We start from the raw sequence: 15,786 nt of genomic DNA on the forward strand, positions 1-15,786 counted from the left end.
GCAGTACCACTATAATGTATTTAAAGAGTTGCCACCATCAGTTGGGAATTTGACATTGACAAAAATTTGCTTTAAGTTCAGTTCTGATGTTTTATAGATGTAACACATAAATATCAGTTAGCTTCATTTGTTTTATCTAGTTTAGAACTGGCAGTCAATTTTGAATCTTGTAAATGCCACATTAAGCATACATTTTAATTGGACAGAATTCCTGCTGCAAAATTTCACATATTTATGATATTTTGAAATTTGGAACATAACAATAATGTTTTGTATGTACTGCATTATTAATGAATAAATAAATTTGGTATATTTACTGTCTTGTGATTGGTTAAAAGTATTAGTTTTATTTTCAATGTTATCAATTTTCATGGAGACACGCCCACTCTGACATTGTGTATACACACGCCAACATGTGTTTACCTTGTTATTGTTTTAATATAAATAGTATTACAAGTACCTTGAGGCTATTTTTTTTATAGAAATTTATTTATAATAAATGGCAATAATTTATTTTGACTTTATTGAACCATAAAACTAATTTTTGACTCTTCACATTTTACATAATCCGCTACGCGGATTATTCAATGTGAAGAGTCAAAAATTAGTTTTATGGTTCAATAAAGTCAAAATAAATGATAGCCATTCATTAAATAATGTTTAAATTTCATGTTAGGTGTTAATTTTAATAACCTCCATTCATTGATTGATACTCAACTGTTGGATGTTCATACATTGTTATGTCTAATATGTTCCAATATAGCATTCATCTTTCTTATAATTTTAGTTGAAAATAAAACATGGACTCCTGTTAGACCAATTTAACCTGTATTTATTGTTTATTTTGTAGGAAGCTGAGAAAGGTGTTGTCTTTGTAAGCTTTCCACCTATTCTTCATCTTCATCTCCTCAGATTTATGTATGATCCAATGGCTGATGCTTATGTCAAAATCAATGAAAAGTAAGGTTGTTGTTAGTGTACAAAAAAAAAACCTAAATTTGAGTGATAATGTATTGGAAGGTATCAATATCAACAAAGATGTGGACACTTATTATTTAGTTAGAAATTGAAACATTTTCAAACAGTACATTAATTTGTGGTAAAATATTCAGTGCTTGAAAACAGTTCTATAATTAATGTTATCATGGTAGAAAAACAAAGGATATGGGGTATCAAACCATTAAACAAAATTTAAAAAAAACACAAAAAGCAAAGGAACAGTACAGTTGTTCTTTTCATTTATCTATGTAGCTTGATGCAGGCATTTTTCGATTTGTTTAATAGTTAGGTAGCTTCTTAACTTAAAATGTGTAGATCATGATTTAAGTTATTAAATTTGATTTAACCTAAAAAAAAATATAGTGCCTTTATTTTGTTATGTTATCAGAAACTTAACAATGAAGAATCTTTTTGCAGGGAATTGTGGAGAAATAAAAAATTGAATTCAAATTCTACAGTTCACGCTATTCCAGCTTATATCAGTTCCTTGAAAAAGGTTTAAAGTATTTGGCAATTTTAGAATAAGGATTTTGGATTTCAGTAAGTTAAGCGTTTTTGATCTAGGTATTCTATTATCTAACTGTAAAAAGTATGATATATGAGTCTGCATTGAAGTTTTCCGTCATTTAATGAAGAAATTTTTATGTCAAAGGAGTTACATGCTGAAGGGCAGAGAACAACATTCTAAACATCTAATGAAATGTGAATTACACATTTTCCCCATCTATTGATCTACATTTTGTTAAAATACAAATGCCTAAATATTGTCATGTTTGTTCATAACAAGGGTATTTTATTTAGATTAAATGCAGCCTTACTAATCAATATGTTTAAAGTTTAGAATGGCACTCATCTTTAGCATATTGCAGCAATGAGGTATCTTTATTTAGATATAATTGATATATTTACCAACATCCAGTTAAACCTATTTATTATTGTATATTTTCAGATTTGAATTTCCAGAGAGACTCTGTTTAGATAAATACCAAAATAAGAAAGATAAAACACCTGCCAATTATGTATTACATGCAGTGCTTGTACATAGTGGGGACAACCATGGGGGGCATTATGTTGTATATATTAACCCTAAAGGAGATGGAAAGGTATGTGATAAATATGGATATGAAGCATTATAAAAACAGACTTGTCTCACAATTTCTAAAAGTGCATAAATGTCTTATTTAAAAGAGAACTTTAAAATAGTCTCAACAAAGCTTTTATGAAGATTTTACAGAAAATAATACTGTCAACTTGATGCTTTATAAATGCAGCAATCACATTTGTAAGTAGTGCTTACAGGAATAAATAACTGCCTATCTATCCTGTTCGCTGTTGGTTAAGGTGCCTAAAATTAAATTGGTTTGTTTGATTTTCATATTATTTTTACAAAATATTAACTTTGAACCTTTAATAAAAATATAATAATTTTAAAAAGCTTGACCCACACACTTAGAAAAATTTCATTGGATATATAGCAGTTTGACAAACACTCATTTTGATCATTGAGAAGCTTATTATCTCCTTAACAATACAACTTTATTAAAATGTTTTGCTGATTTTACAGAGTTATCTCCCTGTAGTGTTAAGTACCACTTTAGGAGGATAGCACTGATTTGTTTTGCTCCCAGGAAAAAATAAAGGGTCCATTTGCTGCTTCATTCACCTTTTAAACAAAACAGTTTTCTGACCATTTCTATTAAAATCATTAAAATTTACTAGTATTTTTGGAAATAGCATAGCAAAATAAGAATTTATTGTTAAGCTCTGACGGACGTGTAATTGATGAACATCTGTTGTCAGTTTTAGAATAATTAGAATTTAATCTTATTTTTAGTGGTGCAAGTTTGATGATGATGTAGTTTCACGATGTACAAAGTCTGAAGGAATAGATAACAATTTTGGTGGTCAGGATGAAGAGATGAATGTAAAACATTGTACAAATGCATATATGTTGGTGTATATACGAGAATCTTGTAAGGGTAAGTAATCTACAACAGTACTAAGTCATTAAATGATTAGTGCTATAAAACAATGCTAATAAACATAATGCATATAAATGGAGAGACAGTTTTTAACTGAATAAACTTCTCTGCTATTATTATAGCCAAGCTACGTCAGATAGAAATAGATCTTATGCAAGTGCATGTATTCTACATGTACATGAAGAAGACTGAATCTTTATGTAACATTCAAAAACAAAATTACAAAATAAAAAATGGAAGTTTGATATGTTGTAAGGTTTTCATAACAGCTAGAATTTCAAACAATAAGACTTTCCATAAACATTTTTTTTCAAACCAAAGTAGGTTAAATACAAGATGTATTGATCTTCATTTGTATTATGTCCATTTCTATCTGATGTAGCTCAGGTGTTGTTCAAGCTATAAGTTTTATTTTTTGTAAGATCTTTCATATATTTTAAAAATAGCTTTCAAATAGAAAAAAATTTAGAAAAACAAGATAGACCAGGTAGACAGGAAGGTCGATCTTAATTTGGACACAAATTTTGTATGGTTTTCCTTCTAATGTTAAACTGTTATTTTCCAGAGGATTTACTTGTAAGTGTGAGTGAAAAAGACATTCCTGACTCATTGATTGAAAGATTGGCTGAAGAAAGGTATGTAAACCTTCTTTTTGATATAAGAACACCTGATACTAGTTACCTATCTTTATGTGATTGGTTAAATATGAGAACACCTGATATCAGTTACCTATCTTTGGATGATTGGTTTAATACCAGAACACCTGATATCAGTTACCTATCTTTAGATGATTGGTTTAATATGAGAACACCTGATATCAGTTACCTATCTCTGAATGATTGGTTTAATATGAGAACACCTGATATCAGTTACCTATCTCTGAATGATAGGTTTAATATGAGAACACCTGATATCAGTTACCTATCTCTGAATGATAGGTTTAATATGACAACACCATATAACAGTTACCTATCTTTGAATGATTGGTGTAATATGAGAACACCTGATATCAGTTACCTATCTTTAGATGATTGGTTAAATATGAGAACACCTGATATCAGTTACCTATCTTTGAATTGTTGGTTTAATATGAGAACACCTGATATCAGTTACCTATCTTTGAATGATTGGTTAACCTTTGCACAGGTGTGATATTAACATAAAAGTAGTACTTATTTCTGTTTCATTAAATGTTTGAAGCAGCAAATCTACTTTCAGACATACCTTCTGTATATAAATATTTTTTTACCTATCATTTGATTTTATTCACAAAATACTTTTCTCTAAAAATTCATGATGTTAAAATTTATTAAATATTTAAAAATAGAGATAGTAGAGCCTTACATGTCTTGTGTTTAAACAGTTTTGACAACGTTTATTTGATAGCATATTAAATCATGTGAGACAAGGAACCCAACAGTTTTAGGCAGATGGTATTAAGTACATTCAATTGTCAATTTTGATGGCAACAAGTTTTTATTGGTTAAGTAAGCATGAGAAGCAAGAGGGAACCTTCTGTAGGACAATTGCCAATCAATGTCAATAAAGGTTGAAGATGTACACCTGGCTATGAACAGGGTTTCAACTAGCAGTCTCTAGAATTGACAGGCTATTGATCACTGTAGTGAAATTACCATTATTCAACAAGTCATTAATATAGTTCAGTAATTATTGTTTTAATGGTTGTTATGAATTTCTGATCCACTGTTGGTACATCAGAAACTAATTTGCATTGTGTTGTTCCATTTATCATTTCAGTACTTTATTTTCTTGTGCCACGTTAACATGATATTTTATTTCCAGTTTTTGTTAATTTTAGGAGACTAGAAGCACAGAAGAGAAAAGAGCGAACAGAAGCACATTTATATATGAACATTCAGGTTGTGACTGATGATAATTTTAATGGACATCAGGGAAATGATCTCTTTGATGGTGATAAAATTAATTTTAGGTAAGTTTGCTATAGAAAATATTGGAAATGTTAGTCTTTTATTATACTTTGGCACTTTTGTTATGCTTTGTAATACTAATAGCTGCATCAGAAGTAAGTGAAGATTTAGAAAAATAATATTGTTAAAGCTGAAAAGACAGCAAACATTTTATGAAGAAAAAATAAAATATTGTTATATGATTGGAATCTATATCAGTTTTGCAATCTTGCAATTTATTTTTTATAGCCACATGTAAGTGCTAAACTGTAGGAATTCCTATGTTATGTACATATTTATTCAGTATGAGTGTTTGATCTATTTCAGAAACTTTAAAGTTAAAAAATCATCCACAGTTTTAGAATTTATGCACATGTTAGCAGATAATATGGTAAGTTTTAAGGTATATCATTGAGTGTTATCAGAATTGCAAACAAGAGATAACTTATATTAATCAACATACTGTGATTCAACAATCAAACGTGTGTATAAGAATAAATTTACTTGTGTAAATTCTTAACCAGCATTTCATGGTTTGAAAATTATTATATTTTGAGGTGTTTAGCCTTTTGAGGAAGGGAAACAAATGATTTTATTCAATTTTTTTTCCCTGTTCTATACTTCTTATTTGTGCCAGAATATTTTCAACTTCTTCCTTTGACTTAATGTTTTGAATTTCATGACCTACATTAGACGTTTTATATTATTTAATAGAACAATGTTATTCTTCAGGATTTAATATTAATATTGTTATTATTTTCAGAAATACCCGGTTACACAGATACGGCCTTGGCCTTTCCAATTTCGTCAGAATCAAACCTACCGACCTACGTTACTGGATTTAGAAGCTAATCTTAATAAAACTGTAAGTGATTTTAGCAATGCCTGTATGTTGTGTGTATTATTTTTGCAAATACTACTTTTGCATCATCATTTTAAAAAGATGGAAATGGGAATAAAGAAAAAAAGATTTGCATATTAAGAAAATCAAAATTTCAACTATATAATACAGGTTATTGATTTGTATTGAGGTATTGCTTTGTGCCAATTTGCCAAAAGAACTTTAAATATCACATAGCTGTACATTAATAATGACAACCATGTAGTAAAGGTACTTATGAATAACATTAAATGTATTTATGTCTGTATGTTTGTATTACAGGTTCTTGATGTTGCTGATAATGAAAATCCATGGACAGTATTTGTAGAAACATTAAACCCTGAGAGTGGTTTGAAAGAACTTCCACAGTTTGATAAAGATAGTATGTATAGCCAAAGCTGTTTTAGGAAATGTCAAATGGATGAAAAATTAACAAACTATGTTTGTAGTTGCATGATATTTAATTTGATAGCTTATGGTTTTCTATACAAATGCATAGAAAACATCTAATTGATGGCACTGAATAAATGAATTATGCATATAAAACTTTTAATAAATAGCACTGAACAAATGATATATGCATATAAAACACAACATATGGATCATGTACAAATGAATTATGCCTATATATATCTTATTGAATGGATCATGCTGTATTGTATAAATAAATAATGTATATAAAACACAACAAATGGATCATATTGTAAAAATGAATTATGCATATGAAAATATCAAATGAATCTTGTTGTAAAATTGAATTATGCATATAGGCATATCTAATGGTTAGGGTTGTATAAATGAGTTATGCATTTAAAACATCAAATGGATCATTTATAAGTGAATTATCATTAAAAAAAACACCCACATCTAATGGATAGTGTTGTATAAATTAAATGATGCATAGAAAACATGTCTAATGGATATTGTTGTATAAATTAAATGATGCATAGAAAACATGTCTAATGGATAGTGTTGTATAAATTAATTATGCATATTAGACCTATCTAATGGATAGTGTTGTATAAATGAATTAAGCATATAAGACGTATATTTAATGGATCATGTTGTACAAAAGCATCATGCATATAAAACATATCAAATGGATAGTGTTGTGTAAATGAATTATGCATATAAAACACATCAAATGGATAGTGTTGTATAAATGAATTATGCATATAAAACACATCAAATGGATAGTGTTGTATAAATGAATTATGCATATAAAACACATCAAATGGATAGTGTTGTATAAATGAATTATGCATATAAAACACATCAAATGGATAGTGTTGTATAAATGAATTATGCATATAAAACACATCAAATGGGAATTGTTGTATGCATGAATTATGCGTATTAAACACTTCAAATGGATAGTGTTGTATAAATGAATTATGCATATACAAAAAATCAAATAGATCTTGTTGTATAAATGAATTGTACATAAAAAACACATATCTGATGGATAGTGTATAAATGAAACGAAAAGAAAGAATAAGGAATGGATATTCAGGGACTTAGACTTTTATGTAATTGTCAGTGCATACAACATAATTTTATGATTTAAATTCTAGAAACATGATGCACAAACTCATTGTTTATTGAACTATCTTTTTATCTACAGGTGATGTTCTGATATTTCTTAAACTTTATGATCCAAAGAGGAAAACAATATCCTTTTGTGGACATACGTATGTTCCAATAACAGCTAAAACAGGTATTTTACAAATAGTCTTGACAATTATATACAATAAGGTTAATATAGCTCAGAATCTTTTTTATTGGATATTTTATCTTATCTACATTTTATAAACCTAGTTGATATTTTATCTGTTATATAACAGGCAACAAACAAGTTTTCTGAATTTAAATTTCAAGTAAGAAATGATAAATGTTAAAAGTAAAAGGTATTTGGGTTGCATTGTAAATAAAATATTTCCAATATATGTAAAAGATCACAATTCAAATAATGTTGTTTTATATTACAGCGGAGTTGTTACCAGATTTATGTAGGAGAGCAGGCTTTCCCGTTGGTACACCACTGTTGCTGTTTGAGGTAACTTGTCTGATACATGATAAATATTAACACTAATTGACTGACTAACAACAATAAATATATTATATAATACTGTTAAATATATTTATAAGAGCTGCATTCAACGTATTTCATGGTGTTTTGATTTGAACCTATTCTAGTGTATCATAAATGAAAACAAAACCAAATACAAACATTGAAATTTTTTTTTAGAAACACAGCATTTTCATGTATGATTGTTCATTCAGCTTCTTCCACTGAGTTTCATAGTATTCATTGAAACTTGAAGCAGAAGATTAAAAGGGTCAATCTGACCTGTTAATTCTGTTGTTTTTATTCGACCATATAAAAGTTTATTGAAATTTAATGCTGTAATTTCTAATTGTTTTATACTCGTCATAAGCTGGATTTCTGTGGTCCCATGTTAAGATGTATGTGTTTGATAATAGATCATATTTAAAAGTATTTGTAAAATTAATATTTTTGATTGTGCTGGTATTTAAAGATATTGTTTTTTACAGGAAGTAAAACCAAATATGGTAGAGAGGATAGAAAGTCATGATTTACCAATAGAAAAATCTTTAGAAGAGCTTATGGATGGTGATATAATTGTCTTTCAAAAAGATGGGATGGACATCCATCAGTATGACCTTCCTACTGCTAGGGATTATTTCAAGTAAGTATTGTACAAGTGTTGTTAATAGAAATGTTCCAAAATCTGTATTTTTGCTGCAAGAACTTGGGAAGTTAAGCTGTTGTCAAATTAGATACATCTGATATAATAATACAACGCACTGTACAACTTCATGTATTTGTTTATCATACATTGTAACTATAAAACTTATAAACTTCTGAAACCATGTAAAAAAATATAACTAGAGGAAATGCATTGTCACATTTTATCTAAAGTTTAATAGCATATTTGTACATACATGGCTCAATGAATATTTGTAGTTTCATGAGTTCATCTGTTTAATATATTTTGATTATGTTATGAAATTTATTGTTTGTCATAAGTATTTTGATATTTAACCTTTTTCACTATTAACTCGTATTACACTTCCTATTTTCAGAGACTTGTACTATAGAGTAGAAGTGATATTCTGTGATAAAGCAATCCCAAATGATCCAGGATTCTCATTAGATCTGTCTCTTAGAATGAACTATGAACAGATGGCAAATGCTGTAGCAACTTATTTACAAACGGATCCTTATTTACTACAGTTTTTCAAACCTCAGAGGTATAGTTGAAGCTTCTTTATATATTGAGAAATACATAAATTAGGTATTTTAAATTGGTTTAGAATTTGCATGCAACAAGTGAATGAAGGACTGCATCTGAATATGAAATAATGACACATCATTATTCATAATTCCTTTTGACCTTTAGATGTACAATAAACTATTTATTCATATAAAAATAAAGGCAAAAATTTGTTCTCTTTTCATAATTGTGAAGATGTTGTATGGTAAAATCTTATATTTCAAGGTTTTTCATACCACACACACTTGATGAATTTATTCAGAAAGAATTATGAATGCCTTGTCCCTATCATATTTTGTATGGATGAAACAGATGATTTGGGTGCAATGACAGAGTCCATTCATGCACTCAAAATAAAACAACACAGTGTTCTCCCCAGTCTGTTGTAGGACTGCCATTTTCAAGGTTATCACATTTAAACACTGCTAATGGAATGAGAACAGTACTTTGATTTTTGATTTTTCTGTGCTTTCTTGTTGAAATTCTATCAAGTGATAAACCCGTTGAATTGTCTGAGAATTGTTAGTTTTTAAGGAAAATTGTTCAGATGGAAGTTTATGAAATATTTACCTGATATTTCTCACAAAACTGACAGCAATTTTTATATTTTTCAAGAATTTAGTTAGAATTGTATCTTCCAGTAAATTTTGTTAACTATTGATTTATATTATATGGATGATGGTTTTTGACACATTTATTTTTTAATTTTTCAGTTATCGGGAAGGACCTGGTAATCCTATTAGATGTACATATGAAGGAAACCTTAAAGATCTGTTATTATATGCTAAACCACGGCAACCTAGAAAATTATATTATCAGCAAGTAAGTAGGCCAAATATTAGATTTGATTATGTAGATCTTTGATAAATATGTAAATCATGGCCTGATTTATTTCATGAAATGCTTTTACTCTTTTATTAAACAGAAGTTTGTTAAGGACAATAGATCTATGTGAAATAATTCACTGACTGGACAGACCTTTTACTTATATTGCCCACTACCAGTATCCTTATCATATTGTTAGCAAAGGATGCATCTGTCAATAGTATGATATCAATAATTTTCTTTCTTTGCAGTTAAATATAAAAATAAATGAATTAGAGAACAAGAAACAGTTTAAATGTACATGGGTTACCAGCAAGTTAAAAGAAGAGGTAAGATTTTCTACTATTATAAGCAGCGAAAATGATGGAGATATGTTTAACATTTCTTTTTAATTGTAATAGAAATGGATTTAACTATGAGCTGCATAAAGATGTAGAAAATGAAGTATTACAAGTCTTTGTAAATTAGAGGTAGGATATGTGAAAAGTCTTTACTTTTGAAGTAATTTCAATTATATGAAAATTTGAATGTATGAACTTTTATCTATACATTTACATGTCATTTGCATAAGATCTTTCTTTGTTTTCTTTTTAGAAAGAATTAGTTTTATATCCTAGTAAGAATGGTAAAGTAACAGACCTATTTGATGAAGCAAAGAAACAAGTAGAATTAGAACCAGATGGCTCTGACAAACTGAGGTACACATATAATCTAACTATTGTAAACAGAGCTTCCAGCATTAACAGAAAAAATATCCTGACTTTATATATATAGACATTTGCTGCACATCTATGTGGTCAACCATACAAATCTACCTCTTAGTTTATGTGGCAGTTTCATCGGATTCACATGATAAAATGAGATGTTAAAATATAGATTTACATACATGATACAGATTAAAGAAATGTTTATATTTGGTAAATAACTAGTCAGAACTTTTTTACATACATACATACATTTTTTTCTAGAAATTTTTATATTAGGTTTCATTTCATATTGAAGTAAATATTTACAAAGAAGACCAAATGAACTTGCTTAAATATTTATTGTTCAAAATGTTTTTTTTTCAATTCAATAGGTTGTTAGAAGTTATCAGTAATAAAATTTACTCCATACAAAAAGAAGAAACATTATTAGATGCCATAAATATGAGTGGCTCTACAAAGACATATCGTATAGAAGAGATTCCAAAAGAGGAAGTCACTCTGAAAGACAATGAAACTCTCATTCCAGTTGCACATTTTCATAAGGTATGAGTTTGTATATATATGTTTTATTACTATAACATTTAAAGTAACATACAGGATTTATCCTATTTTGCTAAAATTCCACATACTTAACTTCGTAATAATTCATAGCCTAACAAGTTCTAGTTGGTCATACACTTATCTTCAGGGACAAAACATAGGATTAACATTGACACACTATTTATATAGGCAACTGAAAGTTATAAATATAAGCAATCCGTTACTGAATAGTTATACATTATTCATTAACTATGATTGGTTTATTATCTATTCAATTATCCATTCAGCTAAATATTCGGGGGAAATTTCATCACTTATTGTAAACTTAATTTAACTGGTTTTGACAAATTTAAGGATTTCTGTTATAGATAATAACATATACTCTGCTTTTACTGTTTGTTACACATATGATATAACTGTTTGTTTTTCTTTGCAGGAAGTTTATTCTACATTTGGTGTACCATTTCTGTTAAAAATTAAACAGGTATGTTATTTCGTGTTCATATATATATAAAAATGTTTAACACTGTAAAGGAAGTTCGCTACTCAGTTTCTTATATTAGTATTTATTGATAGGGAATTAATTAATGAATCAAAAGAGCGAAAAATATATATATAGGTCTGTGTGCTTGTTTGAGATATTAGCCATTGAAATTTTTGGGTGAAAATGGTCTCTTGATTTTTTGTGGCTATTTATTTCATTGACAAGTTTATCTTCTCAAAAACTATTACTGTCATTATCTCATCACCTTTGGGGTATTTAAATACCTATTGCCTGACCAGAATAAAAAATTGTCAACACAATTTGTCCATTTAAATTGTACAATAAGTATTGTGAGAGCTCATCAACAGGTGGTCATTTAACTACCCAGTAAAAAAAATATTCACTATTTCTAAAAGGTAAAATTTATATGACCGATAGCTAGCTTGCTTTCCTCATGCATCATGACCAATGTCATGAATAGACTATTCTATTTAGATATGGGACATTTTAAGCCATTTCTTTTTGTGTCTCTAAATAGTCAAGATGGAAATTTCAATCAGTGGATTTAAGTTATAAAAAAGGAGATATATGTTTGCTTCATGGTGTTTTTAATGTGGGATGTATTTTGAGTTTTTGATTCCTGAATGGAATTAAAGTGTTTGTGAAATGGATTTTTTTGGATATGTGAATAATTCTACAAGATGAATTATGTGTGGCGTCGTGTTTTCTAATGGGATATATTTATGTTATATTAAGATTCCTGAAATGGAATAGTAGTGATGCTGAGTTTCATTTAATATTCAGGATCTACTTCAATTGGAATTACTGTTAAAAATTTATTTTCAATATATCAAAAAAAGTACAAATGGCTTATATGGAATAGAAATTTCAGTGCTTTATTCTTCATTATGAAAGTGGGATATACCAGCAATGATTTATTTGTGATTGTAAGCAAAATGAATAAATTTACAATAAATATCTTGATTAAAAAGAACAAATATTGTATTTAATGTAAAATGTCCCATACCTAAATAGAATAGTTCATTCAGGACATTAAACATGAGGAAAGCAAGCTAGCTACATGTATCATTCATTTAAATTAGCTCTGTCAAAAACAAACCAGGTAAATAAATCTACAGGTAGTTAAATGACCACCTGTTGATAATAGCTCTCACAATACCTATTCTACAATTTAAATGGACAAATTGTATTGACAATTTTTTAAACTGGTCAGGCAATAGGTAATTCTCTACCACAAAGCTTATTGGATAGGCACAGTAAAAAATAACAAAGATTTTATAAGACTTTAACAGATGGCTTATAATTATACATGTAAAAGATTATTAAAAAGAAAAATGGGGGTTAATGGACAATATTTTTTAAGACATTCAAATAAATAAAACCAGAGGATTCTGAAAATCTGACATAAATTCGAAAACATGACCAGCGAACTTTCTTAATCTATGTTACAGATGATCTCCTTTAAAACACACAAGTAAAAGATCCATCAAAACACACATAACAATGAAAGTCAATTAAAAAATTGTAATTCTGTAAATTTTTATTTAGCAACTTACAATTCGATATTTATCAATGTCGTACTTATCTTTGTTTTATTTTGTGAAGGGTGAAAAGTTTTCAACAGTTAAAGAAAGAATTCAAAAGAAATTAGAAATAACAGAAAAAGATTTTGAAAAGGTAAGTTTAATTTCTGTATCTACATGTATGTAGAATATAGAAATGACAAATGTTAAGAAAACCAATACTTTCTACAAAATTAGGATGACTTCTGTAAGACATAATAGTTCTTGATAATAAAGGAGGAAGTGGACAAAGGGTCTTACTTAGCATTACAATAATTGCATAAACAATAATTAAGGGGGTAAATATGAAGGTTAAACACCTGAAGGAGAATATGAGTTTATCATATTAAGGAAAATAGTTTATTTGTTCTGATGACATTATTGGCATCTAAAAATTGAATAAAAAATCTTGTCGTTACTTGTAAGGGCTTATCTAGAAAATACTAGGTTGCTTAATTTTAAGAAAATATATAGATAACCTAACAATGATTTCTTTTTTTTAGTACAAGTTTGCCATTGTTGTAATGGGAAAGGTAGAATATATTTCTGATGAAGAAAATGATGTCCAAGTAGATCTCTCACTATTTAAACCTCATCCAATGCAAGGTGAGTCTGTGAACAGCATAAGAAAATATATTTTTAACCAAACTGAAATTCAAACAGTTATGTAAAGCAATATGATCATTCAGTCAGTGATTATAAAAAAACAAATGGTGCTAGGCCAGTTAATCTCTGGTAGTAAAACTAGACTAAAAATGACCAATCGTAATAACTGCAATAGCAATATCAAAGTACCTGCTGCTGTCCAAAAGGACCAGTAATTCCATGTTATCCTGTCATTGAGAGTATCCTGTCTTTGAGAGACGTGTAAATTGTTTGATAATAAAAGATGCACCTGATTTATTTGAAGAAGTGTTCAATATCTTGCAGTAAACCTGAATTTCTTCTTTACTATTAAACTTAATTCATCTTAATATTGTAATTTAAATGAAGGAAATAGATGAATATTTTTTTTTTTATAAATACTAAAATAATGGCAAGCAGAATCAACTGACATATTTTTTCTGTCTTTTGCAGGAGCAAGTATGCAAGCTAGGCCATGGTTAGGTCTAGATCATGTGAACAAAACACCTAAACGTTCTAAGGTTCCTTATTCAGAGAAAGCCATCAAGATACACAACTGACCCACACAGAACATTAGTCCATTATTTTAATTCTCATGTGTTCATTGAACTTTTATACGCTGTTATGCCTGTGCTTAACCACACTAAGTGACATTCTTCTGGAGTCGCAGCACTGTTCCTATATGTACTGGGAGGATACTTAACATTGTGTATAATGTTAATGATGGACAACTTTATTATAATTCTCAAATTATAACGATAGAACATACTGAAATAAGAAAACAAATACTACTCATTTTAATATAAAAATTGAAAGTAGAAAACTTAATTACGGATGTAGTAGGCTATGTGAAATGAAATTAAATTCTTTTATTCTGAATTTTAATGTTCTTCTTATTTCCTTCAATGGAATAATCATTCAACTGTTAAAGGGGAAACGATAATAAAACTGATTGAAATATATGGAACTTGTAAATACATATCTTTTTGTGATTATTGACGGTTAATATTGTTTTATGATAACTGGTAAAAAGACAAGTAATCTAGTAGATATTGTATTTCAAATTCATTTTCAATGCCTGTTACGTCATTTTACTTAAGGATGTGACTGTCGGCTAATAAATTATATAACCAGTCTACCATCTTGTCCATCTTAAGTAAAGAATTGAATGCTGTAAGACAACATGGTGATAATGATTATTTCATACATTTATTTGAAATAATATTGATTACTATTTTCTGTAGAATTTTGTTCCAGAAATAAAACAATAGGCACTTATCACTATTAAAGCCTGTTCAAACTTAAGTCTGATATCATTTAGGAGTGATTATAATTTAGAATAAGAAGTCAATAACTTATGCTTTTAATGATTCATAAAATGACTTATAAAATGATATACTCTTTATAGGAAATTATATATTAGAACATATTGGCAGCAGTTGTTCACAAGTTCTTTATTTTAAAGATGAATGTTGTATTTGAAGTTAAGTCTATAGTTTTCGTACAAGTCAACTTTAAAGAGGTTTTAAAGTATCTGACAAGTGTCCAGAAAGAAATGTGAAGCACAGTGTGAAATAGGTTAATCAGTACATCTAAGGATGCATGTTAATTTATTTGTTACTGACTCATTAGTGCTGGTGTAAACAATGCATATGTTAGTATGTGGCTTTGTGATTGAGAATGTGTGAGAATCTTGTATGTATGATGCTGTTTTATAATTCTGATGAAGTTATTGTGAATGTATTTATGATGATGTTTGACCATGCCTGTCATTCCCCTCTATTTTATCTGTAAATTAAGTATTGTAAATATACAAATACTTTTATGATAAGCTATTATAACATAAACAGAATAAGTGCTATTTTAGGGGGTTGTTTAAATGCAGGTATTTCACAAGAGATTTTTGTTATAAAAAAGTAACAGTACCAAAGTTAT

General features: G+C 28.4%; 1 protein-coding gene across 2 annotated transcripts in view; it reads left to right on the plus strand.

Annotated features, from left to right (window-relative positions):
* Positions 1-15,786, plus strand: part of LOC134725369 (ubiquitin carboxyl-terminal hydrolase 7-like) — a 26,238-nt gene extending 10,452 nt beyond the window's left edge. For both annotated transcript variants that reach the window (XM_063589133.1, XM_063589132.1), the window contains exons 14-33: positions 851-960; positions 1,949-2,102; positions 2,834-2,978; positions 3,547-3,616; positions 4,801-4,932; positions 5,237-5,300; positions 5,673-5,774; positions 6,072-6,171; positions 7,414-7,506; positions 7,778-7,845; positions 8,346-8,500; positions 8,898-9,065; positions 9,802-9,910; positions 10,165-10,242; positions 10,508-10,611; positions 10,992-11,163; positions 11,597-11,644; positions 13,271-13,342; positions 13,731-13,833; positions 14,305-15,786. In XM_063589133.1, the coding sequence (XP_063445203.1) occupies positions 851-960; positions 1,949-2,102; positions 2,834-2,978; positions 3,547-3,616; positions 4,801-4,932; positions 5,237-5,300; positions 5,673-5,774; positions 6,072-6,171; positions 7,414-7,506; positions 7,778-7,845; positions 8,346-8,500; positions 8,898-9,065; positions 9,802-9,910; positions 10,165-10,242; positions 10,508-10,611; positions 10,992-11,163; positions 11,597-11,644; positions 13,271-13,342; positions 13,731-13,833; positions 14,305-14,411 (2,154 nt within the window). In that variant the 3' untranslated portion in view covers positions 14,412-15,786. The remainder of the gene's footprint in view (positions 1-850; positions 961-1,948; positions 2,103-2,833; positions 2,979-3,546; positions 3,617-4,800; positions 4,933-5,236; positions 5,301-5,672; positions 5,775-6,071; positions 6,172-7,413; positions 7,507-7,777; positions 7,846-8,345; positions 8,501-8,897; positions 9,066-9,801; positions 9,911-10,164; positions 10,243-10,507; positions 10,612-10,991; positions 11,164-11,596; positions 11,645-13,270; positions 13,343-13,730; positions 13,834-14,304) is intronic.

This window comes from Mytilus trossulus, chromosome 7 (genome assembly GCF_036588685.1).
Source record: "Mytilus trossulus isolate FHL-02 chromosome 7, PNRI_Mtr1.1.1.hap1, whole genome shotgun sequence".
Lineage (NCBI taxonomy): Eukaryota > Metazoa > Mollusca > Bivalvia > Mytilida > Mytilidae > Mytilus > Mytilus trossulus.